We start from the raw sequence: 26,398 nt of genomic DNA, 5'->3' as shown, positions 1-26,398 counted from the left end.
CGCCTCTGGGCTGGGGCTCCGGCTGCGCGGCCCGGACGCGTCCAGGAGCAGCCTCCGCCTCTGCCGCAGCAGCTCCTGGCGCCGCTGCCGCCGCCGGTGCTGCAGCTGCTGCCACAGTCCCCGCCCCGGGCCGGGGCGTCGCCGGTTGCGGACCCGCCCCCGGCGGCGGCACCAGCTCCGTGGGGGCGTGGCGCGGCCTCGGCGAGCCCGGGGCGCGGGCAGCCAACGCGGCCACAGCAGCCAGGCGCGCGCTGGGCGCTCGCGGCCGCACCGGGGCCAGCCCCGCGCCGCCGCCGTGGATGACGACGATTCGGCACTCACTTTAATGCTGTCCGGAGCCCCGGCGCTCGGGGGCGCCTCGCTCTCCGCCCCCTCCCCATCCCATCGGGGCTCTTGGCCTGGGAGACACCCGCCCTGACCACCCGGCTTTGTATGGTGGCCCCGTCACTACGGCTGTCTCCGGCACGTCACAAATCCGGGGAGAGGCCGGCCGGCTGGTCGCTCCTGACTCCGAGGGCGAGCCTCACTGGGAGCCGCCGGCCGCCGCCCTGGTCCCACACTGCTAGGCCTTGCGGGCCTTGCGGGACACCCCCGGGCTACTTGGGACAACACCAGCCGGTTCCAAGACCCGCGACTCTCCGGACGCCTCTGCTCCGAGAGGCTTGTACTTTCTTTTTTAAGAGCGGAGTTCCTCTTTCCAACTTGTCTCTCCCCACCCCAACTGGCTGACCTCTGCGGAATCCTGTTGCCCTGGTTTTAAACTGTTACTCCAACTTGGTATTTACTAATTTTTAAATTCTGATGTCTAAAGACTATGATCAAAGCTGTACACAGCTCTTAGCAGCGCTTAGCCCGCTGCTGTGGAGGGTACTAAGAAGTTCAAAGGATTACAGGGCGGCCTGGAAGGAAGAGGCCAGAGAACACCCTCTGCCTGAGATCTGTTATGGTGGCCCTGCCTCCGGACGGCTTACAGTCCAGTGTGGGGATGGAGGCCATCACGCAATAAATCACTGCAAGACCAAAACAGCAAACCAAAACTATTTAAGTGACATAGTACATGGCACAGATGGAAGACTTCAGAAGACGGTAGAGTCAGAGCAAGCTTTTAAGTTTGGACCCCTAAGAGTTAGAAGGTGTCCACCTTCCTTCTCAACCACTACCTGATGTATGACCTTGGGAGTGAGCTTCACCGCTTTCAGTGTCAGGAGACCCTGCTTTGTGCTTCTGGACAACTGTAACCTTGGGAAGTTATCATCAAGCGGAGCTCAGGCTCCTGGGCCCTTTACCTGCGCAGCCACAACAGGTTATCTGTTGAAGGCAGCCTTCCTGCCCGTCCCCCATCTACCCCCTGGATACTCTCTTCTCTAGGTTCCAGATGCAGCTCCATTCCTTGCTTGGGGGGCAGAATTCCTCATCTTGGCTGCTGCTCTGAGCTCCCAGAGGCCAGGAGGCAGATGAAGGACAATGAGGATAGCTCTGGCGGTTAACTAGTTTACACAAACGCCTCCTCCTGTCAACTGCTCTAGCTGGCTTTTGGTTATCCCTTGGCTGCCCTTGCTGGTCACCAGAACTGGATTTCATTTGGAGACAGCTGTGTGTGTCCTCTGGGTGAGGGTGGCCTGAAGACAACCTGGTGATTTGCCCCAGAGTCAGCCCTGGGACAGACAAAAGCAGAGTTGGTAAGAGGAATCCTGACACAATCAGGAAATGTTCTCTCCTCCCTCTTTTCTCTCCAATCCTTTGCCAATTCCCGCCCCCATTTTGCCAGACTCCAGGGGACTAACTGAAGGGGAATTACTGCCTGTTTCTTTGACAGGTGCACCAATATCTGTGTGAGCATAGGGCGTGGGAGGGAAGAACACAGCATTATGGTTAAAACTTATGCGCTGCCCCTCAGTGCTTCGGAACACAAGCCAGACCCCTTCACTGCTCTTTTCCAGCAGAGACAAGACCCCAGCCTACCAGTGTTCAGCATTTTACAAGGGAGTAAGAGACTGTAAGAACAAGAACTGAGAACCACCATAACTGAATCAGTAATATTTGCCAAAATCAATGGCAATAGGATATGTGGTGGTGGTTTTTATTTTTTGATAATCTGGAATCTTTCAGGTGAACGTTTAGGACAAATTCTGATAAAGACTGCTGTCATTTGCCAGTTCAAAAATGCTACCAAAATAACTTGCTGATCAGACAAAGCTGAGTTCATTGCTTACCAGAGTGAGGGAGACTACTAACTTGACAGACTTTGTAGCATATCAGGGAAAGTAAGGAAGTTTACAGGAGCTAAATCGACTTGCTGAGAAATGTATTTTCAGGGAGCAACAAAGATGGTACGTGGTGAGGGACTACCGGATTTAAAGGAGGCTCTGAAACCAAGCCAATGGTTCAGATGCTGCCCCTCTGTTAAGTGGGAGGCTCTTGCCACTGGATTACAAGAGGCTAAGCTATTTGTCTTTATTCTCATGAGGTTAAGGGCTTGGTGACATCTTGGATTTACTTACAGGTTGAGAGGTTTATCATGTTTAGTTAGGCCCCAAATGGGAGGATATTGAACAGCTCATTTGAACTCACAAAAAACAAGTTCATGTTTGTTCCCAGAGAAAAGGTTTGGTTACCAAGGACTTGGGTAAGTCAAATAGTGATGTGGGAGTTTCAGAAAAGTTGGGAATACCCTGCCTGCAGTGGCCGGTGAGAGTCAGGAATCCTCATAACTGTCTCTTAGTTGGCCGGGAACCTTTTGCACAGCTGGTTGTCTGGAGTAAGAGGTTTACCTCCATGGGATAAATCTTGTCTTAAGTCATGTACTTTCCTTTGACAAATTGTTAACTTCCCTCTGGAACCTGTATGCCCGCTCTGAGCTAAAAGAGTAAGCAGAGAGATGAATCCACTTTAGAGCTCACCTCATCTTTGGAACACAGAAGATTGTTCACATGTTGGATTAGAATAGGATCACAAGACAGTTTCAAGCTCTGGAGGTCCTGGGTGGGGACTTGTGAAAAGTAGGAAGGCACCAAAGAAACTGAGGCATAGTGGTCCAGGTTTGTCACTGGTTTTCCCTGAAAAGGACAAATATTAACTTTTGATTTAAAGAGACATCAAAGAAAGCACAACATAGCTCTACAATTGTACAGCACAGAGTCAGTTTCCTTAGGTCTTGAGGATAAAATAGTATTTGAGTTTGGTTCTGAGGGGAAGCAAAGAGCAACTTACTTACGGCCCCGGGGGACCTAAGTGAATCTATACTCCTGCCTACAGGATTTTTGACTGGGGGGATGGGAGTGTCACAAAGACTAGGACAAGGTATGAAGACTCCTTTCTCTTTCAGGCTTTTGATGATTAGTTTTATTTCTCCTTCAGTACCTTGTTTTACAGGTTATTGTGCAAGTTTAGGTAGAGGTTTCTGTGGGTCAGTCTGAACCTTGAGGGGTTTAGTTTCAGTAGAGTATCAGTAGAATTATTTGCCCACAAGAGAGCTTCAATCTATGCTTCATTTACACGCAAAAGTACTGGTAAATCAATATCCACAATGGCCAGAACCTCATTATGAATACGGAGGTCCTCAGGGACTGGAAGGAAGAGGCCACCAGGAGAGCGCTTAATGTTTCAATCCATTCACACAGTAAATCCCTTGCTGTAAAGTTAATGAGTTGTGGTGTCACAAAGGAGAAAAGAACATTCCTTGGTTAAAAGTTCAAGGCTGTTGGTTAGGCCCTGGGCCTACAGAAAGTGTGGTGAGGATTAGTAGACGCCTGACAGAGTAGTTTGTTGACTCCAAGGAAAAGGTTGTCCAGATGGTCCCTGATTTATGATGGTTTGACTTTCCAAACTTTAAGATGGTAGGAAAGTGATATGAGCCCAGTAGAAACCGCACTTTGAATTTTTATCTTTTCCCTGGGCTAGTGATAGGAGGTGAGATCCTCTCTTGTGATGTGGGTAGGGCAGTGAACCACAGTTCCCAGCCAGCCACGAGATCATGAGGGAAAACAACCAATACACTTACAGCCATTCTAAACCCAGAAGACTGTTCTGTTTTTCACTCAGTACAGTATTCAATAAATTACAAGAGATATTCAACACTTTATTGTAAAATAGGCTTTGTGTTAGGTGATTTTGCCCAACTGTAGGCTAAATTCTAAGCACATTTAAGGTAGGCGAGGCTAAGCTATAAGTAGGTTAGGTTAATTAAATGCAGTTTTGAATTATGATATTTTCAACTTATGATGGGTTGAGGAAGATCTATATAATTGTGCTCAGGTTTAAGGTTGATATTATTGTGACCATATTGATACAGGAAAATGGGGCACGAGAAGACGGTCGTGTCCCAAGTCTCGGTTGAGTCCCTGGGACGCGCCCCGCCAAGTGAGGGTCCTTGGCTTCACACAAGAAAGAATTTAAGAGCAAGCCATAGTAGAGTGAAGGTAGATTTATTCAGAGAGATGCACACTCCATAGACAGAGTGTAGGTATCTCAGAAGGCAAGAGATTTGAGAGAGGCCGTGGAGTGCAAGGCTGTTAGTTTTTGTGGGCTTGGTAACTTCATATGCTAACAAATGGGAGGATTATTCCAAATACTTTGGGGAAGGGGCTGGGATTCCCAGGAATTAGGCCATCACCCACTTTTTGGCCTTTTATGGTTAGCCTCAGAACCAACGCGGCACCTGTGGGAGTGACATTTAGTATGCTAATACATTACAATGAGCATATAATGAAGCTCAAGGTCTACTGGGAGTTGAATCTTCTGCTATCTTGGTACTAATTGCTGTGTCGTTCTTTTAATGGTTGTGCCCTGCCCGCTTCCCTCCTGTCTCAATATCAATCAAAATTTATAAGATTGTCTTTTAATTTTTAGAGAAATGTTTCCTTGTGGGTTTAAGGGTAGAATGGGAAATTGAACACCTTCAATGATAACTTTCTTTTTTTTTTTCTTTTTCCTTTAGTTTCTTAGTTATAGAGCTCTTTCAAAATAGCTCAAGGTTTTGGAGGTTTGACCTTGGGGCTATTTCCCATCCTATTTTTTGCTTGCATATTAAATCCCCAATTTCTGTTTGAAGCCATTCACAAAAGGTAAGAGGGAGAGCCACGGTCACATCTGCTTTAGGATTTACAACTGAATGCTGTCCCTATCCCTAAAGTCTCCGTCAGCCTTCTCTCTCTTTGGCTTGAAGAACTGAATCAGACCACAATCTGTCTTCACAGGAAAGACAGAGGATAGCCTCCAAAAGACCTTGACCCACACCTGCAGCTTCTCTAAATTCCTTCTCTAATCACTATGCAATTCAAGGTCTTTTCAGTCATTGTTGGCAGTCTTCCCATTCTGACTGTTTCATTGAACTTTTTGTAACATATGAACTGTGGTATATATCTGGCCACCCTGGAGTATATGTCCCTCAAACTATCCTAAATTCCTCTGCAGTGTTCTATCTTGTCTAAGCCTTGGAGAGTCTTTGACAATGGCCTTCAGCTGAGAATGAAACCAGAGCTTAAAATTAACCATAAGAGGTTTTCTCTGTGCTGAAGGAGATTTACCTTAAAGAGGTAAGTGAGGTTTGGGGTATCTAGCTGGCCAGGAGGGAAGGAGAGGGTAGGTCAGAGAGAGAGAGATGGAGCAGCAGGAGATGGAAAACGTGGGATGGAAGAAGAGGAATAATGTGTTTGAGTAGCAGTTTGGGGGTATCTAAAAGACAGTTTTAAGTTCTAATTTTTCTTTTGAAAAGAATCTGTTAAGGAAGCAATTCTGGAATCCAGTTTCTTTTGGAGGCTTCCTCATGCTAACGAAAAAATGAAGACTACTGAATGTTTGGAATTGTTCCCTTTTTCTTCCAAAGCACTTCTCAAGTGAATAACTTCTTTCATATCAAAAGTTCTTATAGGGGCCATTCTGAATTATCCTTGGTGAAATGATGCTATTTAGAAAGATAAGTGCACAAATTTGGGCAATAGCATAAATACAGATAAGCCGAAGTTGGGCCCAAGGAAGGCATGGACTGGGGTTTATATTAAGAGAACTCCATGAGAGCTTTGGACTGTCAGTCAAGAGTTGCTTGTGCATCCCGTGGCTCAGGGCCTCTCAGCCTCACAGCTAGACCTTATCCAACTGCAACTGATGAATTTATAGTTCCCACCAGGTGAAGGGTGTGGAGAGATCTCCGCTGAACCAAATTCTCACAGACAAAACAAGTCTCAGGAAAGTTCTCATAGGGTGTTGATCAGTGGCCTGAGACAAAATTTTTCACTGGGCTGGCTTAGGGACAGATTTATCAGGACCCACACCTGCCCTCTTCACCATAAACTTTATTCTTCTAGATGCACAACAATAAGTGACCAGGACAGATACAAACAGTAGCTTGGTTAGTGATAAGGTGGATATCCACCAAGGAGAAAAGACTTTCAAGTACACTCAGGTAATCAAAGAATTCCTTTAAAGGATTCCTCATTGCTGAGAAATAAAATGGACTCATTATCTGGGAAGCTCAATAAAAAGGAGACTTAAAAAAAGAAATTGGCACTCAGGCCCAGTGCAAGCCTTACATCTCTCACTAGTGAAGCCCAAAAGACCCCCGAAGGGCTTGAGGGCCTCAGAGGAGCACGCTGTTTCAGAGTCAGGGGTCTTGCACTGCAGTGGTGAAGGGGGTCTCCACTGGATCTCAGTGAGCCTCCGTAACTGAATGGTGGCTCCCTGAAAAAAACCATCAGAACAGCTTTATGATAACACAAGTCTGAGTTCGTTCTTATTACAGGAAGGAAGAACACTACTCTGCAAAGTCATGGTAGCATCTAGATTGGGGAGACAAAGTCGGGATTATTTATGAAGTGTTGGGATCTATTTGAAGGTAGCTTTTCCAGTGAGGGGGCTTGATTAGGACCCGGGCAAGAATCATGATACAATAATTGAAGGTTGCTGGGTAGGGCAAGGTGAGGGTTTTGAGGTAAGAGTTTCAAAAAGTCTTAGAGAGTAGAGTGGTTGGATCCTAACTATCGAAAAGTTGCAGTTTATTTAAACAGTTTTTCTTCTTGAAATTTCTGCAAAAAATGATGGTTACAACTTTTACCATCCCGGACAAGAGTTTCCTGCAATAAAAAAATCACATCAGTGTCAACAGTGAGCTGTCTAGGTGTTTGGTTCTTCCTGTGCACCGACTCAACCCCTTGCCTCCATCAAATCACTCTTGTTTATACTGGTTATTACAGTGGCAGTGAGTCATTAGGCCATCCAGAGGTGGAGGAAGCCTGATGGGATGTCCTCCTCACCTACCACTCCAGCTGCTTCTTTCACACTATTGGATTTGCCATTTGGCATCTCCAAGGGCCCTGCATTCCCAACAAGAACCCTAAAAATACTCAATCTGAATGTAAATTAAACTTTTGGTTCACAGTCAACAGTTTTTTCGTCCACTCAGATCATCAGGGTATGTAATGTAAAGCACAGTGACAAACTACCTCCCCCAGTCTTCTATAGTGACGTAGCCCAAACCCTTGTATATGGAAACCAAGTTTTACTTATTACCATGATTATTGGCTCATAGCATTTCTAGTCCATGATGTAACTCACGTCATAATTATCAGTGCTGTGGACTGGCAGCCAAACCAGCCCTCCTAGAATGTTGACATGAATTCTGCCAGGGGCTGGCTTGTATAGTCTCATTTTGAATTGTCCCCTTTGTGGTTATCTTGAGCTTTTTATGCCCTGGGATGATGCATATTAGTAAGATTCAGGATGGGATTTCATTGTTTAAAGGAGGGGAGGGAACAGGATTGTGAAAGGGCCAAGTGACTTGATGTTCTAAGGTAGGTCCTTGTCAGGCAAGTCAATCTTAGTGAAGAGTGCATAGGAAAATGGACAAGCTGGAAAGTAATCTTTATCTAAAACTACCTGTGCCTTGGCACCCTTGGGATGTCTGCACATATCCTCTAGTACTCATGCGCTGTATGAACAGTGATGTATCATTATAATGGAATGGAGAGTTTAAAAAATTTTTTAAATCACCAACTCTGAATTTAAAATTCTTGGCTCAAATCACAGTCAGAGCCTCTTAAAATGTCCTAAAAGATCTCTTTCCTCTTAGAGCTGCTGAACATAAGCAGCTAAAATCCAGATTCAGAGTCTGATACCATGGGAACCCATGTTACAACATAAGATGAATTTACAAACTGTCGACTTAAAAAAATGTACAATGTAAAAAAGTTGTGAGTTAAGTTTTATTCAGGGAACTTACTGAGGACTATAGCCTAAGAAACTGCCTCATGGTTGCTCTGAGGAGACTGCTCTGAAGAGGCAGGGGAGAAGCCAGTATATATATAAATTTTTTGGCTGGGAAATACCTGTGGTCAGGTATACATCTTGGTAAAAGATTACTGCTAATCACAAAGAACAGATATCTAGGGTGGGGGATATAGCTTGAATGGTAGAGTGTATGTTTAGCATGCACAAAGTCTTGGGTTCAATACCCAGTACCTCCATTAACAAAAATTAATTAGTTAATTAAAAAAAATAAAGAACAGATATCTATGTCTGGGAAGATGCAAGAATCTGGAGTCATTGAAATTTCTCCTCAGATATGCATCTTAATTATCTAGGGGCCCAGATATTCAAAGCACACAATGTTTCATCCTGATTTTCCATCCTGAATTCTGCTCAGGGTGCACTGTTGGTGGACAGCTGCAGTGGGTTATGACCCTCTTTGTTCTTTTTGTTTACACAACGAATGTCTCTTATGAGAAAGTTATGGCATTGATTAAGAACATATGGGACCTAGTAGGGAGGGTGTAGCTCAGTGGTAGAGTGCATACCTAGCATGCACAAGGTCCTGGGTTCAGTCCCCAGTACCTCCATTAAAATAAATAAATAGTAAAATTGAAAAACCTAATTACCTCCCCCCCTACAAAAAAAAAAAAACTTCCCCTCTAAAAAAACAAAATAATATTCAATATCTTGTAATAACCTTTAATGAAAAAGAATATGAATATGGGGGGAAGGGTATAGCTCAGTGTTAGAGCACATGCTTAGCATGCATGAGGTCCTGGGTTCAATCCTCAGTACCTCCATTAAAAATAAATAAATAAAGCTAGTTACCACCCCTCTTCAAAAAATAACATTAAAAAAAAAAAAAAAAGAACATACGGGACCTTGGGAATTAGAATGGTGGAATCTAGGTGGATTTCAATCCGAGTACCTGGAATTCCTCACTGACTCTCCCTTCCCATAAAGGCAGTTTCTTCATTCCTTCCATCCTCTGATCCCTTGCTGTTACTCTGTTATCTGAGGCAGCAAGAAGCCAGTTGGCAGGGGAGGCTAAGAAATGCAATGCACTATAGGGGAAGAGTGAGGAATGGCTCTGAAAGCAAATACACCCAGGACGGGACGGCCCCCAGGGCTTCCTGCATGTGCTGCTAAAGTCTGAAGTCCTGCCATGGCCTCTCATTGTCAGGTGAATCTACTTTGTATTCTCCTCGTCACAACCAATCACCAGCTCTTATCTGGTTGTTCTCACACCTGTCCCCATTAGAGGGCTTTGGAATTCTTGCTTTCTTTGGCTGAACCATGCTGCAGCTCGAGGGATTGAGGGCTTGAGGATGCTCTCAGGCCCATCTTCCTAGACATCACCCTCAGTATTACTTCTCCAATGTCCAGGTCCCATACTGGACCCCATGGAGCTCGCCATATCCTGGAAAACACCCATCATGAGCCCTTGGGCAGAATCTTAAAGGGATTCTGCCCCAAAGAGTGTCTGTTGGACTGCTCAGGGCACCCAGATATTGAGAGAGGACCAGGAGCCTTCTGAAAGAGAGGTGCTGCCATGTCAGGGGAACTGCAGGGAGAGCTCCTGAAGGGAATCAGGCAGAAGCACTCGTGAGTGAATCAGCATCACATGTCAGTCGAACAGAGGGGGAGGAAGAGCCGACTTATTGTACCAGTTTAGTGAGAACCTCCTTATCCCCCTTACCACTCTCCACTCCATCACCCCCGACCCTACTCAACCCTGATGTGGTCATAAGAGTAGCTAGCAAGCAGGAGAAGATTTGGTGATGGAGAGAGAGGAACTTGGTTTTTTATTAGACAACTTTCTGTTCTATTTTTTTCTAGCCACATTCAAGTGTAACTTAGATGCAAAAAAAATTTTTAATGAAATTTCAAGAAATGCACATTAACCATTGTAAACCAGCAAATAATTATGCAGATTGTACCATTCTCCATGAACAAGCTCCAATTTCATCTGAGCCTTCCACTCAGGCCAGAAAGTCTTCTATCTCCCCTAGGCAGCTTGCTTTCCCAATTATGCAATGATGATTCCAAACTCTGACCCACTCCATCTACCTGCCCTTCCCCCAATCACAGCATTCTCAGAAAATAGCCATGCCGCCCAAATTTCAGGCTAACACCCCTCTGGGCTTTGTATCCATTCTTTCCTGCCTCCTCAAGAACCTGCTTCTTTCCATTTTGTCCACTCTGCTCTTTTCCATCTCATCTTTGCTGGCTCCTTCCCAAAAGGATTTAAACATGCACAAAGCCCTCCAACTTAAAGACAACCTTCTGGATCCTGTGTCCCCCTCTAGCTACTTTCCTTTCCCTCGTAGCCAATGCTCGAAAGGCTTGCCCAAGCTTGCTGTACCGTCTTACCTACCAGCCACTCACCACCCACTGTACTTTGGGTACCACCAAGAACTCCACAAAAACTGCTGAGTCCCTAGTGACCTCCCACTGATAAATCCAGTTCACATTTGAGTCCACACCTTGCTTGACCTCTGTATCACTTAGGAATGCTTTGGACTGCAAGTTAACTCTCTTAGAGTGGCTGAAACAAATAGAAGTTCTCTGCACATAACAGGGTACCTGGAAGTAAGCAGCTGCTGGTGCTAGTTCAGTGGCCCCACAGCACTGGAGCAACCTTTCTGAAATACTCCCCCACTCCCCTTCATGGCTGAGGATGACAGCTGAGGGGCTATGTCCCCATTCGGGGCTGGAGGAAGGGGAAAGGTCTGCACCCACCCCTTGTCTCTTTTATCAGAGAATCAAAAGATTTCCCAAGTTCCCCTTATGTCTCATTGCCAAGAACTGTGTCACCTGTCCATCTAGCTGAAAAAAAAAATGGGGAAGTGAGTGTTTAACATTTTTCAGTCTTTATTGTGGAGACAGACAGGAGATAAGGGTGTTGAAAATGGAAACTGAGCTATTATTCACTTTCACTCACCAGCGTTGGCCTGGTGTAGCTCCTTGGTTACCTCAAACCCATCCACACCCCTCTTTCCCACAGACACATATGACACGGTGGGGCACTCACTCAACCAGCTCCTACATACAGCTTGGAGTCCAGGAACTCTGTGTACTCGGCAGGTCCCTCTTTCTGGTCCAGATGTAGCTTCTCATGGTCTGGTGATTTAAACTACAGGACAGATTCACTTTCTGGTGAAACGAGAAAGATAGAAGTGTTGGAGAGAATGGGGAACAATAAAACAACCATATGCTCTTGCTGGAGTAAACTGACACAGTGGAGGCAATTCAAAACAAAGCAGGTGGATAGAGATGCCACCTGTAGTCCATCTTTGCTACCTGGGGCCTCTACCTTATCTGCTGATAAAGCTGCCTCTTCACTGTCTCCATTTGTGCTGGGTTTAGCTTGGATAATCAAAGAAAATTGTTTATTTCAACCCGGCAAGGCTCTAAATTGTAGGACTCTGGCCACTTAGGTTGTAAGCTGCAGGTAAGATGTTCTTCTCTTACCAAGGCCTTATTTTCTTTAATCTCAGCTTTCAAATCAGTTATCTGTAATCTGGACTTGCCACTCTCTTGAAGGACTTGGCTGAAAGCTACTTTAAAAAAAAACACAGAACAAAACCCCAACATTCACAAATGGTCTATATTGTTCCTGAGAGTTCTCCTGCAATACAACTTTGGTTGGCATGTAGGTTTTTTCCAAGGTCCGGCAAGTGACAGCAGTTGGACAGTGTCACTACTGCTTAACAAATTGGTCACCAACTTCCCAATTTGGAACAGTCTTCACCTCTGGCTACCTTAACCTTCAGTTAGCCAATTCCACATTTTAGTGTCTGTTCTTCGTGTCCTAAATCTGGCACCAAATTATCTGCCTGTTACAAATGCATTCAGCTACAAGTTATAAAACACCTATAAGTGGCTTGAACAAATTTATCTCTCAGAAACTAGAATGGGGCAAGGATGGAGGCAGGGAGGTCAATTAGGAAGTTCTCACAGTAGTCTAGGTAGCAGCCAATGGTCTCTTGGATGTCAACTATACCTTAATAAAGTTGCAGGAGGGGAAGAATAGCTCCTAGAACTTGGCTTGAACAACTAAATGGATGGCGGTGACATTCACTAAAATGGACAGAACAAAGAGGTATATGTTTGGGGTTGAAAATTAATTGGGGGGGGCAAGTTAAGTTTGAGATGCCAGTTAGACATTCATGTGGAGATGTCAAGTTGTTTAGAGGAGTTAGAACTTTATAGGCAGAGGTCATTGTTAGAGATATAACTTTTGGAGTCAACTGCTTGTAAATGATACCTAAAACCATAAGTCTAGGTTGACTAGAAGATGAGAAGTCAGTGAAAGAACCCAAGAAAGAATAGCCAGTAAGGTGGGAAAAGGACCAAGAGTGCCTGGCAGCAGAAAACAAGAGAAGAAAATGTTTCAAAGTAGTAATGGCCAACTGTGATAAATAGTACTGAGAAGGCAAGTAACAGAGAACAAGAAGGTACAATGGAAATTGCATGGAGATTACAGTTTTAGTAGCATTGTGCGGGAAGAAACCAGAAAGCAAGATTATACAAATGAATGGGAATAGTCTATTAGAGAAGTAGCAATTGGTGATTCAAGAGAGAAATGACACAGGGTAAGAGCCACAGAAAATGTGGGAGCATTGGTTAAACAGAATGAGAACGTGTTATCCATCTATCAGACACTGAGCTTGTTAAAGGAAGAAACCATGTCTTATTTGTATTTATGTCTCTGGTAACTCCCAGCACAGTGCCTAGTACATAGTAGGTATTCAAGAAATGTTACTGAATTAATGAATAAATGAGCAAATGGAAGTATGGATGGATGGCAGATGCAGGGCTTGAAAATGAACTAACTCAAACTAACTCAAACTTCAGAGTAAGGAAAGGAGGAGTCTTGAATAGGCTTTCTTCAGGAACTTTGGGGTCCTGGGATTTCTCTCTGGGATAGGGTTGACAGATTTCAAACTCAGATGAAGGTGGGAGGAGGAATGTGTCACTGTCAATGGCAGTGGCCTTGGTCAACTTGTGAGGCCCTGATCTACTAAAGCAGACTGCAGGGAGGGTTCTGGGATCATCTACTAACTTAACCACTTCCTTTCTTTCCCTGTCTCTCCCTTTCTGAGTTCAGGCTCATATGAAAAATAATTATGTATCTTTATGGACACAGATGGGAGAACGGATTTTGAAAATGACAGTCCCAAATTCATTTATTCATATGGTCAATAGACATTCACTGAATGACAGTCTTGTATAGGAGGAAAAGCATAAGGGCAGAGTTATGTAGGGCTTATCAATTTTTTTCTTTTGTTAATGGGTCTTTTTTTTTGAAGAGCTTTGTCCTCTCTTGAATGATAGCTGATTTCGCGAACTGCACAAGTAAGATGGTGTTTGAACTGGGCTGCCCATAAAGTCTTGGTGGGACTCAGATATGAGTAAATGTGTATGCAGATGATGCAGCTTGTTGCATGGAGCAAGCAGAAGCTGCAGAAAGGCCAACCTTGGAAATGTGGGATCCAAGGCCAGCTACAGCATTTCTGACCTTTTCATTAGGAGAGGAATTAAGATTCCTATTGCTGACTGAAAGAAAAAAGCACAACATAAAAGTTGTGAGTTAAGCTTTATTTAGGGGACTTACTGAGAACTACAGCTAAGGAGACAGCTTCTCAGATAGCTTTGAGGAATTGCTCTAAGGAGGTAACGGAGGAGCCAGGATATATATGAACTCTTGAGGGTAAAAACGTAGTCAAGCATCAAAAGATTACTGCTAGTCACAAAGAATACATACCTCAAGTTAATGATTTTAGCGCTCTTCTATGTATAAGAAGGTGCAAGAACCTGGGGTTATTTGAAATTTTCCATTAGATATGGCTCTTAACTGTCTAAGGGCCAATATACCCAAAGCACAGAGTATTTCCTGTTTTTCTCCACCCTGAATTCGCCTCAGGGTGGACAACTGCAGTGGCTATAGATCCTTATAGAACTGGAATGGCAAGCAACATTTTTTTCTTTACACTATTATCTTCCCAATTTGCAGTCAGTCAGAGGAACCCAGGAACCTGTAAATGTGGAGGCAGAGGTGGAGCTGTAAGCCAGCTTTGGCGCCCGCCCCAACCACATTCGGCATCCTACCTCCTCGCCCTTCCTGGGGGATTCTGGGGTTGCCTAGCAACCTGCCGAGACCCTGGGGGTTCAGGTAGCCGAATTCAGCTCCAGCCCACTGTCGCCCTTGGGAAGGTAGGCAGAAAAAAAGCCTCCAACCGGCCCCTCCTGGGCCTGAGCCCGTTACACGTGGAATCACCCCAGCTGCCCACACTGCCAGGCGCCGAGCAGGGGCGGGGCTCCGTGGCGCCAATGGGCGGGCAGAAGGGAGCGCGCGTGCGCATAGCGGGTTGGGGAGGGGGCGGGGCCGAGAAAAGGCCTTCTGAGGACGGGGGCTGGCGAGGCTCACGCCGGAGGGCTTCGCGTCTGGAGAAAGCTGTTTAGTGTCCCGTGGCAGCGAGGGTGAGTGAACCAGGGAGCAGCCGCGGTGGGCCTGCGGCCTGTGAGGTCTGTGACCCAACATTGGAGGAGGGGGTCTGCGGGGTGGCTTTCAGCGGGGTGGGATCCCGGAGTGCCTTCGTGGGGCTCGGGGCTTTGGGCTCAGCTTGGAGGCAGGAGCGGCCGGGGTAAGTGGACTTGGTCCCCAGCAGCCTTGGGAAGCTAGCCGACTAGCAGCCGAGCCTCTCTCCCGGGGCAAAAGCCGCAGGGGTTTTAAAATGCGTGGTGGGCCCGGCCGGGACCGACCTCTGCCCTCTCGGAGGACCTGCGGCGGACCTGCGCACGGCCCTGAGCCCTTACTCTCCGTCTGCCGCTAGTACCCCGTCTCCCTCTGGGGAGACGACAAACTCGTCCTGTCTGCCAGTGAGCCTGGCCAGGCTGTGCGGGGGCGGGGGCAGCTTGCATTCCCCTCTTGTATTCCCTGTCTGGGCATCCACCATCTACCCAGTTGCCCAAGCCAGAAATCTGGGCGTCGTTCTCACCCTCTGCACTCTTTACCCACTCACATCGAATCCATCACAAATCTCTCTTGGGTACACCCACTTCTCCACGCCCGGTCCCTCTGCTCTCGCTAGTTCAGGCCGTCGTCATCTCTCTCCTGGACTATCTCAGTAGCCTCCGGACTGGTCACCTGTATCCCTTCCCCATCCTCTATAGTTTATGTATGGAAAGCCAGAGCGATGGTCTTGAAACACAAATCCGAACAGGTCACCAGACCCCTCTCCCCGTTGCCTTACTGCCCTTCCGTGGATTCCCATTGCTCATCCAAGTTCTTGAATAGGGCTTTACAAGGCCCTTCACCACCTGCCCTCTTTTTCCTTTACTCTAACTTGTCCATCACTATACTGTCTTCAATTATATTGAACCCTTTTTAGTTCCTGAATTCTACCAAGTTACTTCTAGGCTTAGGTGTTTGTTACATTATGTTTCCTCTGCCTGAGGTGCTATCCTTTAATTGCAAGAATAATCCTTCATGTGTTAAGACAGGAATGGGTTGGGGCTTTGTGATACCCGATAGTTGTCTTATTTACTCATCTCTCTTTTCCATGACGTGGTAATATGTGTGATAGGAGACTCTCTGTCACAGTCCTAATCTCAGTACCTAGCTCAGTACCAAGCTGTTCGCGAAGAATTAGTTAAATGTATAAATGAAGCATGGCAGCTCCTTGGGCTCTCCAAATGAACAAATAGATGAAGTTATTAAATGCTCGTTTTTTGAGAACCAGTTCTCAATCCCCAACCTGTGTAGAGGTTTCTTTGGCCTAGGAACTTGGTTCTTTTCTTGCCTTCAGTCCAGGACTATAGCTGTTTTAATTGGGGAAGTACCAGTCAGAGTTTTTCTTTGGCTTTGACTCCAAGTACAGGATGTCTGGATGTTGGTGAGCATGGCTACCTTGAGTTTGAATTCTTAACTGAGGGCCCCAGCATGAGAGAGAAGTTGCGAACAGCAGCTGTGATTTCTTCGGGAGGAAGGCTGATTCCAAACTCTTCCATGATAGTAGGACTAAGGACACAATGAGAGGGAGGGTGGGCCAGGCCAAACCACTGGTGGGAGGGCTCCGAAGGGAAGTTATTTTTCTAGCTTAGGTCAGATCCTCTATGATAGGGAACAACATACCAAGGTGCCAGGACCCACCACCCTAATTCAGACATGAACGTGTGCTATGCCCAGGTCAGCTCAGTACTTGCTGATAAATTCAGTAGGCTAAAGGAGAGACGGAAAATGGGTTCCTGTCTCTCACAGGAGGAGGAAAAGAGAAAAACAAAAGGAGAACAATATATGAGCATATGTTAAGGCCAAGCGAGTGTGAGAGACTGCAGACTGAGGTCAGAGGAGGAAACAGTTGGTCTTGGCAGGAAGAACCCCGAGATGACATTTGAATTGGGCCTGGGAGGAATAGAGAGGACTGAGAGATGGAACCAATGGGAGCAAATGCTCTGGGCCTGGAAGAGGCTGCTGGAGCGGTGAGGGAAGCCCTGCTAAGTCAGGGCACTGCGGGAGCCCCCTGCTGACCCTGTTCTGTGCTTCCCTCCCAGGACGGCCCGACACTTCTCCTTGTGAAGGATCTCAAAGTGTGGGTTGTGTTCAGAAGTCTTTTTCAGAAATCTCTCTTCCTTTGGATTTTCTTCCAGCCTGGCCTTTATAATTTCTCAAAGGCCTGTGAGCCCAGAACTCCTGGGGCTTATCTGCCAAACTCTGTTGTGGCCTTGAGCTAAATAGTTGGAGTGCAGATGATGCAACTTGTGTTTGGCGGAAGGGAGTTGCTTATATTTCCTTTTCAATGTGAGCAGTTTAATTTGTTAGGTGGCAGTCAGATTCCCTGTTCTCATTGTAGCACTCGTAGGGGGGAGTTTCTTTTCTGTATTTGTAGATTTAGCTTTTGTTGTCTTCTGATGGTTAGAAAACTGTGACAGCAAACAAAAATGGGATAAGTCCAAAAAGGATGATCCTTGGCCTTTATCCTGCCTCTCTTGAAGAGGGGATGATTTGGAGCCAAAGTTACTGTATTGCCAGTCACTTGGTTGCTTTTTGGTGTTATTTGAATAGAACCTCTTTCCTCTCCCTGCCCCTCTCCCCATCTGATATTCTAAGCATCCAACCACATAGTTACAGGAAATGGTGCCATGAGTCCAGTGACCACCTACCTCTACTATCTGATAAATATCTCCAAAAAATGTTTTATCCTCAATTACAATGACATCAAAACTTGGCAACATATCTGTGAAGGTGGTAATCCCCCCTAACCCCCAAGGACCATGGCACACAGGCTGAGAACCACCAGCCTCTGTGCCAGGCACTGTGCCCCATGCTGGGAATGTGGATCTGGTCCCCATGCCACAGAGCCCCGTCCAGCTGGGGGCACTAACAGGTAATCAGCAAGGTCAAGGATGCATGCAGAGCTGTTGTAAGTGATGGACAGGACCCTTCTGAGGGAAACACTTAGGAGCATATGGGAAGGATGCCTGAGCCAGACTGGGAACTGAAGAAGGCTTGCTGGGGAAGGAGACATTAACACATATGAATCTGAAAGGCTTGGTTGGAACTGGCTTCCCCTTCTGGTGCCTCCTGACCCAGAACTCTACTGGAATGTGCTCAGAACAAGTCATTCTGCTCTGATCAGGGCAGTCTCTGTTGAGAGTAACTTGAGACCTTGTTTTCTGGTACCAGGTAGAGTGGCAGTGGCCTCATCAGAGTCCGGACACTTTTATTTAGTAAAATTGGAGTATAGTTTCTGGCTGTTCCTTAATTATTTTCTAGAGATGAGAGTTAATTGGAATGCCCTTTTTTATTCCATCCATATAGTACTGGAACAAAATTATGGCATGAATTGAAAATTAAGTAAATATTTGTAAAGAAAAAACATGTTTATAGTAGAAATTTTAGAAGTAATAGAAAAGTAAAGAGAAGAAAAATCAAAATCTCTCCTAATCTCATAATTCAGAAAATAATCTTTGTTAATAGCTTTTAATCATTGTTTTGTGTATGAGGAAGATACATACATTGTTTTGTTTACTATTGCAATGAATTATTCTTTACAGAATTTTGTAGCCTACTCTTTCTCTTGATATATACTGAACATCTTTTTCTATTATTAACTATGATAGATTGCATTATGATGTCCCTATTCATTAGTAAGATTACTCATTTTTGAAAAAAATTTATTTTTATTGATGTATAGTCAGTTTACAATATTGTGTCCATTTCTGATGTACAGCACAATGTTTCAGTCGTACATATACATACATATATTCCTTTTCATATTCTTTTTCATTATACATTACTATAAGATATTGAATATAGTTCCCTGTACTATACAACATAAACTTGTTTATCTATTTTATATATAGTAGTTAGTATCTACAAATCTCAAACTCCCAATTTATCCTTTCCCACCCTCTTTCCCTCCTGGTAACCATGTTTGTTCTCTGTCTGTGAGTCTGTTTCTGTTTTATAAATAAGTTCATTTGTGCCTTTATTTTTTAGATTCCACATATAAGTGATATCATATGGTATTTTTCTTTCTCTTTCTGACTTACTGCACTTAGAATTATGATCTCCATGGCCATCCATGTTGCTGCAAATGGCATTATTTTGTTATTCTTCATGGCTGAGTAGTATTCCAGTGTATGTATACACCACATCTTCTTTATCTAGTCATCTGTCAATGGACATTTAGGTTGTTTCCATGTGTTGGCTGTTGTAACAGTGCTGCTTAGGTGCTCCTTTTTTGCACCCTAGAAGTGACTGTTGTCTCCTTAGGGAAGATACTGCTGACAGGTCAAGTGGGTTTGAGAAATTTTCTTAAACATTGTGGGGATGGCATTCTTCTGGGGTCCTACCCCGCAGAGCCTTTTGGGGTGGTGAGAGGGCCTGCAGCACCCATCCTCCTCAGCCCCAGGAACAGAGCCGAGATGGCGGCAGCTTCAGAACAGAGCTCTATGAGGCGTATGCGAGGGCGTGACCAGTACCTCATGCTTTCTCACTGCTGTGGGTTTTGTGGCTGCCGTTGGCCCATTAGAAACGACTGGTCCTTGTTATCCAGGGAAGTGAATGTGTCAGTGAGGTCTTTTCTTTGTGTTGTGTGGAGGTCTCCTGGCTGTCTTCACCTTCCTTTTTGAGGTCAGTCTGTAAGCCCCTGGAAGGACCAGGACTTTCAGTTGAACAGGAGTTAATAAAGGCCTGCCTGCGCCCTGGTGGGGTACGGATGGGGACCAAGCACTCCTGCCTCGGGGAGCTTGCAGTGTAGCTGACCATGTCTTCTTGTTGACCACAATTCCAAGTCTGGCCAAACCCCGCAAGTACTTGATGGAACCTAATTTCTATGGAACTCTCCTCTCCAGGGCTCTTTCACTGCGGTTCAGTCACTTGCCTCTGTCACAGCCCCGGAAGATGGCCAAGGCAGGGATTAATGTCCTCTATTCCAAGTCCACTGCCGCAGGCCTTGATCTAACCTGCCTCATCTCCTCCCTCAACTCCTGTCTCTGGTCTTGCTCCGTGAAATACCTTCCCCGCCACGCTGTCAGATGAGCCATTCTGAAACCAAGCTCCCGTTCATGCATCCTCAGCAGCTCCCGTTTATCTCGGGAAACGTCAGCCCCCTTGGCCTAGTGTGCAAAGCCACATCCAGAACGGCCCAGTCAGCCTTTGCAGCCTGCTGCCCGCTGTTCCATCTGCTTCAGACCCTCTAGGCTTCTGCCCGACTGGACCACTTGGAGTTTCTTTGCCACGTGTCTGCACGGACCCCTCTGCTCGCACCTCCCCTCAGTCCTTCAGTCTTGCACGTCCTCTGTGCGCTCATCCACCCGGGCCAGCTGAGGTGTCCCCACCTTCTCTGATTTTCCCTCGCCCAAAGGAAATTTCTTTCTCTGACCCCTTAGAGGGTTTTGTCTTTCTTTAGTACACCTCATTTTCCACCTTTATTAGTGTTCTTGGTAGGAAGTATTTCTCTCACCATACTGCAAGCTACTTGTAGGCAGAAATAATCTTCAAATCCCTGTAAACGCTCAGTGGGTTGCTTGGCATTCTGAAGGTGCTTCAGGAAATGTCTTGGACCTACTCGTTTGAGTGATGGGGACCTGGAGTGCCCAAGGTCACCCGCAGTCTGGTGGCAGAGCTGGCCTGGGCCCAGTCCTCTTCTTCTCCAGCCTTGTCCCTTCACCAGGGTCCCCAGGAGCAGACAGTGTCAAGCCTTGAGAGAACCTCAGCTCTGGTGTTCTTGCCTTCATCTTCTGTGTTCCCCACCTCCCAGGTACCGGTGACCATGAGAGCTCTGCGGCTGCTCAGAACCTCCTTCCTGTGCTGCCTGCTCTGGGCCTTTTGTGCCCCAGGTGCCAGGGCTGAGGAGCCTGGGGCCAGCTTCTCCCACCCCGGCAGCATGGGCCTGGATAAGAACACAGTGCACGACCAAGAGTACGTATCAGCCAGGGCTGTGGTCCAGCGGCCTCCCTGTCTGCAGCTTTTTCTTTCTGCTATTTGTATGACCTCTTGATATTTTTCAAGGATGGTATTTATTCCTTATCGTCATCTGTAAGTCAAGTATTCTTTTTTCATCATCATATCACAGATGGAGGATCTTGAGGCCCAAAAAGGGTAGGTGACTTGCCTGAATTCATTCTCTCTCTCTTTCATTATAGACAGACAGACAGACAGACAGACAGACACACACACACACACACACACACACACACACACGGCCAGTGGTAGTGGCAGAGTCCAGAATAGAGCTAAGTTTTCTTGCCTCTGACAAGACCTTTTTCTTCTTTTTATTGGTACATTCAAACATTGAATCATTTGTTGCAACTTTTGCCCTGGGTCAGTTAACCTCACATATTATACTTTGTTATCCTTTCATTTATTTATTTTTAGAGGAGGTACTGAGGATTGAACCCAGGACCTCATGCATGCTAAGCATGCACTCTACCTCTTGAGCTATACCCTCCCCTATACTTTGTTATCCTTGAATTGCTTTAAGAAAAAACAAATTTAATAGCTCCCCAAAGTGTTGTAACAACACTCTAATAATAAAAAGGAAAAAACACCCATAATTTTACCAGCAGAACAGATGAACTGTTTAATTTTTCTTCCCTGGTCCTTTCATGGCCTTGCCTTTATCTGTCATCTTTGAGTGTGGTCTGCCACTGTTCTGTTTGTTTTTTGGGGGATGAATAAACTTTAAGATCTTGAACTTTGCAGAGTCCTTATAATTTGGTAAGGACTGGTATGATCCCAGCATAGCTGCCAAGTGGTCTGAGTCTCACTGTTGGTTTTTAGGCATATCATGGAGCATCTAGAAGGCGTCATCAACAAACCAGAGGCGGAGATGTCTCCACAAGAACTGCAGCTCCATTATTTCAAAATGCATGATTATGACGGCAATAATTTGCTTGACGGCCTAGAACTCTCTACAGCCATCACTCATGTCCATAAGGAGGTAGGTCAGGCAGCCACTCAGTGGGCAGCGTCTTGGAAGGGCTTCTCTTTGGTAATTCAGTCCCCTATCCTGATGACTTCCTCTGTCTTGTGCAGCAATATTGCTGCTTCTCCTTCTTCTGCTCACCCTCTGCTCTGCCTCTTTTCCTGTTCGGCTGTCCTCACAAAGGGTGACCGGCTGAGGCAAAAGCGCCAGAGCCCTGTATCTTTAGCAAGTTTCTCAGGCATTTCTGTTGCACATCAGAGGATGAGGACCAGAACCTGTAAGGCAGGCCACATTCAAAATGCAGAGCAGGGGAGAAGGTGTATCATTTGAGAAGAATGGTGAATCAGAACCAAGGGATCGAGGAACTTGGTGATAATTGAGGGTCTGGGTGACCCTGTGCAGTGCTTGTAGTTTACAAAGCATTTTCCGGTAGGGTAGAGATCTCCTTTGATCTTTGCAACAGCCTGGGAGTAGGCTGGGACCAGCCTTGTTATTACCTTCATTTTAGAGGTGAGGAAACTGAAATCCAGATGTCTCCAAAACGTCTCCAAATCTGATGTCTGTCCCTCTCTGGCACACACAGCTTCGAGAGGGGAGGAGAGGCAAAACTGGGGAGGTGCATGTGTTCACTCTGGCCACCAGGAGAACCGATCTGAGTTGGCTTTGAAGGCGGTGGGGAGTGCAGACAGCTCTGGGCAGGAGGCAGGCATGACTAGCGTTTGCCGTGGGAGGCAGACTGTTGGGTGCGAGGAGAGACTGGCGTCAGGGAGAGGAACTGGGGTTTAGCAGCCCTGGTAGGCAAGGATGGCAGGTGGCAATAGAGGAAAGGGGGCACGCAGAAGTGGCAGAAGAGGAATCAGCCAAGGACATGAACAGCGTTAGCTCAGTGGTGGGCACCATGAGCCCTGCCACACCTGCTTCTGGAGCAGAAATGCCTTCACCTCTAAGAGCATAATGGGGTCTACTAGTGGGCAGTGCCTTCTTCCTCTTGTTCTGACCCTGAGATGTTGTTCAGCGTGGACTGTTTCCACTTTAGCAGAGCTGACCCAGGGAAGGGCTGGGCTGTGAGCTTTTCCTTAAGATGGGTTGTGGGTCCTTGGAACCTGTGAAGCTCAGAATTCTGTATAAGCCGGACTCAGCTTTCTGCAATGAACATGTATTACTTTTGTAATGAGAAAAGGATGAAAAGTAATTTTTAAAAGGAATGATCAAGGGCCTCCATTGATTACATCAGCCTTTTAAGTGGCAAATATCATTTCTAAATTGGGTTATTGTGAATTGACTCTGTATCTGATAGTTTGTGGATTCCTAGAAGTAGCCACATACTACATTTGAAGGAGTTTATGGACATTTTGTTTTGGACATTAACCAAGTACTTCCAGTAAAAGGTGCAGCTCATCATTGTCAAATTTGTAACTTGTAGGAAGGGAGTGAACAGGGACAAATGAGCGAAGATGAACTGATCAAGTTAATAGATGGTGTTTTGAGAGACGACGACAAGAACAACGACGGATACATCGACTATGCCGAGTTTGCAAAGTCACTGCAGTAGATGGGATTTGGCCACCTCCTGGTTATATGCGAATGTGACCCACTGTAATGTGACTGGACACTTCTGGTAATGCACAATAACTCATTTCCAAAGCACTGCTACGGTATTTTGGGAAAAATCTGTAGCAATTTGTTAACACTGGGGTGAGAAAGAGGAATCAAGAGAAATAAAAGAGGAAAAATGGGACATGTTGTGGTCCCCAAGAACTGTTAAATCTCTTATTCGACAAGGGCTTGATTAAAGAATCCTTTTAAGAATATTGGCTATTGGAGCTGAGCACTCAGGAACTTGACGGAAGAGTACTTCCAGGCTCTTGGTTTTAATTCATGCTACTTGAAAAGTAAGATGAGCTTTGCTAACTGGACACACTTTTCAGTAACAGTGAAGGAGTGGAGTGAATGCCAAATGTTTCCCCTACTGGGTCCTGTTTCTTCAGGTAAACGTGGTCAGTAGCCTGTAAAGTGCTCTTGGCCTAAAGAATAACTTGCTCTGGGCACTTTGGAAATGACACACCACTGACCTAAGTCATTAACCTTTTTCAGTTTTTCGATATCTTATAAAACTACTGCCACAATCTTAGACTTTCTTTCTTTCATGTCTCTTTCAACCTAGGAGAGACCTCAAATCTAAAAGTGTTCTCTACTTCTAATCATTAGCAAACGTTTTAGCTTTCTAAATATTTATATTTAACTCTCGTTTCTAGGGTTTTGTTTTTGCAGTTTAGAAACTATTAGGAAATGTAAGGACTTTATCCCTTCTGCTTGATACAGCAGGGATGAACTAGTAGCCGGTCTAGCCTAAGTGAGAAGTGAAGAGATTCTTTACCAGGCACAGTGATCAACCTGATACACATTAGATTGAGAAGTAATGTTTAAATGACCTCATCTAGCCTGAATACATGAATTCTTTCAGATCAGGAAAGATTAGAAAAAGAAGCCAAAAAACTCTTAACAGTGTGAATCTCAATAGTAATTGAAATGAGAAGCAGCAACAGGTTTATTGGCTGTAACGGAAAGGCTGTGATAAGAAACCTGAAATGATGGTTGAATGGGGAAAAAAAAACTGCATAAAATTTGCTGTAAGATATATAGAGACTTATTTTCTTTCTTAAAATATTCTTATAAGAAAACATATAAGTATTTGTAAAAATGGTTTCCTGTGGCAAGTATTTGTGCAATCAAAGCTGAGTTGTAAACTATTCTTGTAATATCGAGTTATTTTGAAAGATTTATATAATGAATTCTGGATATATGACCAATAAAACTGAAGAAACAAAAGGAAGAGCAGTTGATATTGTCCACAGAGGCTGCTTCTCCTACCACATGAAGGGTTGGTTGGCTTAATGCAGATGTTTACATGTGCCTTCTCCATCCCAGGTGCTGTGACCTCCCCCAGCTCTACCTTGTTCCTCTCTGCAGGGGCAGATTCCCAGTATTCAAAGTCACTTTCTCCCTTTAGGCATCTTTTTTCCCTCTGAATGAAATCACTTTTTGGACCTTTCTTCTCCGGCCAAGTTCAGATTATGACGGCATTCTCCAGCTTAGGAAAATACAGTGTTTTCTCCTTGAGTCTGGTGACTATTTTTCCTTTGCCAGAAAATTTAATTAGATAGCATTACTGAAAGTGTCCCAGGCCCAAGCAAAAAGCGCAGTCTCCTCTGGCTTTTTGGAAGTGACACTTTGTTCTGCCAGTTGCAAAGTGAGCAAGGGAAGAAATTCCCATTGCCTTCCTCCCGACCCCGAGCCCTGCCCAAGACCCTGGATCTTGCGCTGACCCTTCTCATCCAGAGGAACTTAGATAACAAGTGAGAATGTTCTAGTTTGTGGTGTTAAAAATTACATTGTGGTGTCTCTGTGTCTAAAGCCTTTTCTATCTTTACTGTTATTTCCTGAGGAAACAATTACTGAGGTTTGACTAATTTTAAGCCATGGTAAGTACTGCTAAATTGCTGTTCTCGGGAAGTTGGGCTAATTAATACTCATCACCATTGTATATAAAGAGCTGTTTCCTTTAGCTAGACCCATAGCATATCCCAACAAGTTTCCCTAAACCTAGAGCAACCAGACATCAGTGCTTTTTAATTTTTGCTTAGAATAGCACAATCCACACCAGTGTTATATATCTACCTACCATTTGTTCATTTGCGGATTCATTTCTTGGGTATTAGTTATGTGTTTGTCATCTAACCTCTCTGGTCTAGTTTTTGGATTTCAGTACCTCCTGGAAGAGAGGAAAAAGAGAAAAGCCTTTCATCATAGGCCAGGCTTCTCTTGAAGATGCTGAGGGGAACACAGAAATATTTTTGCACAGCATCTCCAATAAAAATAAAAGCTAAATTACATTTCAACTTTAAGAGGGAATCCATTATATCAAGGACTCAACCAAATATCTAGCATTTCACCAGGGAATTAGCAGAAACCATTATGAGACATTATGTCTGAACTTTTTGGACATCAAAAAAAAAAAAAAATACAGGACTTTTGCTTTTGGGAAAATGGAGTAGACACACTTCTCTATTCCTCCAACCAAGCACAACAAAACCCCAGGGCATGAGGCACAAAACAAACATAGGAGACTCTGAAAGGTGGAGAGAAAAAGGCAGACTGGACAGAAGCCTTGGGACCTAAGCAACAACATGGTGGTGAGTTCCCTGTCTTTCTGGGTTTTTTTGTTTGTTTGTCTTTTGCCTCATATATCCCAGACTTGGAGCTAAGGAAGCTGGCAACCCAGAAATGCCAAAAGGCACAGACATAAAAAAGCCCCAATGAAAACCTGCTCTCTAGCCAACGATGAAGAAAGCGGCAGCTTCACAAGGCAGAACACTTTTAGACAATAACTACTCTACTCTAGCCAAACACCACTGGGAAAACTGTGGCCCTGCCAGCAGAGACTTCCGTCCTTGCCAGCCTGTAATGAGGTGACTCTCCTCCCTATATTTGAAGTGATGCCAGAGGAGGCCAAGTAGGGTGCTGGGACTTTCATTCTTCCCACCCCCTGGGCAGTACCAAGGCCACCCTCCTGCCCATAGGATCTGTGGAGAACACACAGGGAACCTGGATCTGGAGTTCCACCCTCACCTGAGTCCTCTTCCCCTTCCTTCTGGGTGTGTCAGAGGAGGCCTAGTGGAGGGTCAGGATTTTCCCCACTGCCTGGTGATAACAAGGCT

At 45.4% G+C, this 26,398-nt stretch overlaps 1 protein-coding gene and 1 long non-coding RNA gene across 4 annotated transcripts; one reads left to right on the top strand and one right to left on the bottom strand.

Moving 5' to 3' along the window:
* Positions 1-244: 244 nt before the first annotated feature.
* MCFD2 (multiple coagulation factor deficiency 2, ER cargo receptor complex subunit) lies at positions 245-24,509 on the top strand. 3 transcript variants are annotated; one of them, XM_032497471.1, is made up of 4 exons: positions 245-1,679; positions 20,514-20,674; positions 21,536-21,695; positions 23,104-24,509. In XM_032497471.1, the coding sequence occupies exons 2-4, from the start codon at positions 20,526-20,528 to the stop codon at positions 23,230-23,232; spliced, it is 438 nt and encodes a 145-aa protein (XP_032353362.1). In that variant the 5' UTR covers positions 245-1,679; positions 20,514-20,525; the 3' UTR covers positions 23,233-24,509. The 3 variants fall into 3 exon arrangements, with proteins under 3 accessions (XP_032353362.1, XP_006185835.1, XP_032353361.1); XM_006185773.3 differs by lacking the exon at positions 245-1,679 and adding an exon at positions 14,612-14,727; XM_032497470.1 differs by lacking the exon at positions 245-1,679 and adding an exon at positions 14,647-14,772.
* Positions 2,882-14,542, bottom strand: LOC116668971. Its single transcript, XR_004326311.1, has 3 exons — positions 14,356-14,542; positions 11,276-11,397; positions 2,882-3,056 (listed from the first exon to the last, which is right to left on the bottom strand). It is a non-coding gene; the product is annotated as an uncharacterized LOC116668971 (long non-coding RNA).
* Positions 24,510-26,398: the final 1,889 nt, after the last annotated feature.

This window comes from Camelus ferus, chromosome 15, assembly GCF_009834535.1.
Source record: "Camelus ferus isolate YT-003-E chromosome 15, BCGSAC_Cfer_1.0, whole genome shotgun sequence".
Taxonomy (NCBI): domain Eukaryota; kingdom Metazoa; phylum Chordata; class Mammalia; order Artiodactyla; family Camelidae; genus Camelus; species Camelus ferus.
Note: the sequence above shows the minus strand (reverse complement) of the source record. Positions and strands in the feature narration are given on the sequence as shown.

What these genes read in the sequence shown, in the direction of transcription:
- MCFD2 (XM_032497471.1), top strand. Translation starts at nt 20,526, where the DNA reads ATGAGAGCTCTGCGGCTGCTCAGAACCTCCTTCCTGTGCTGCCTGCTC. An exon ending in AACACAGTGCACGACCAAGA is followed by an intron (nt 20,675 to 21,535) that starts GTACGTATCAGC and finishes GTTGGTTTTTAG; the next exon opens with GCATATCATGGAGCATCTAG. An exon ending in TCACTCATGTCCATAAGGAG is followed by an intron (nt 21,696 to 23,103) that starts GTAGGTCAGGCA and finishes TGTAACTTGTAG; the next exon opens with GAAGGGAGTGAACAGGGACA.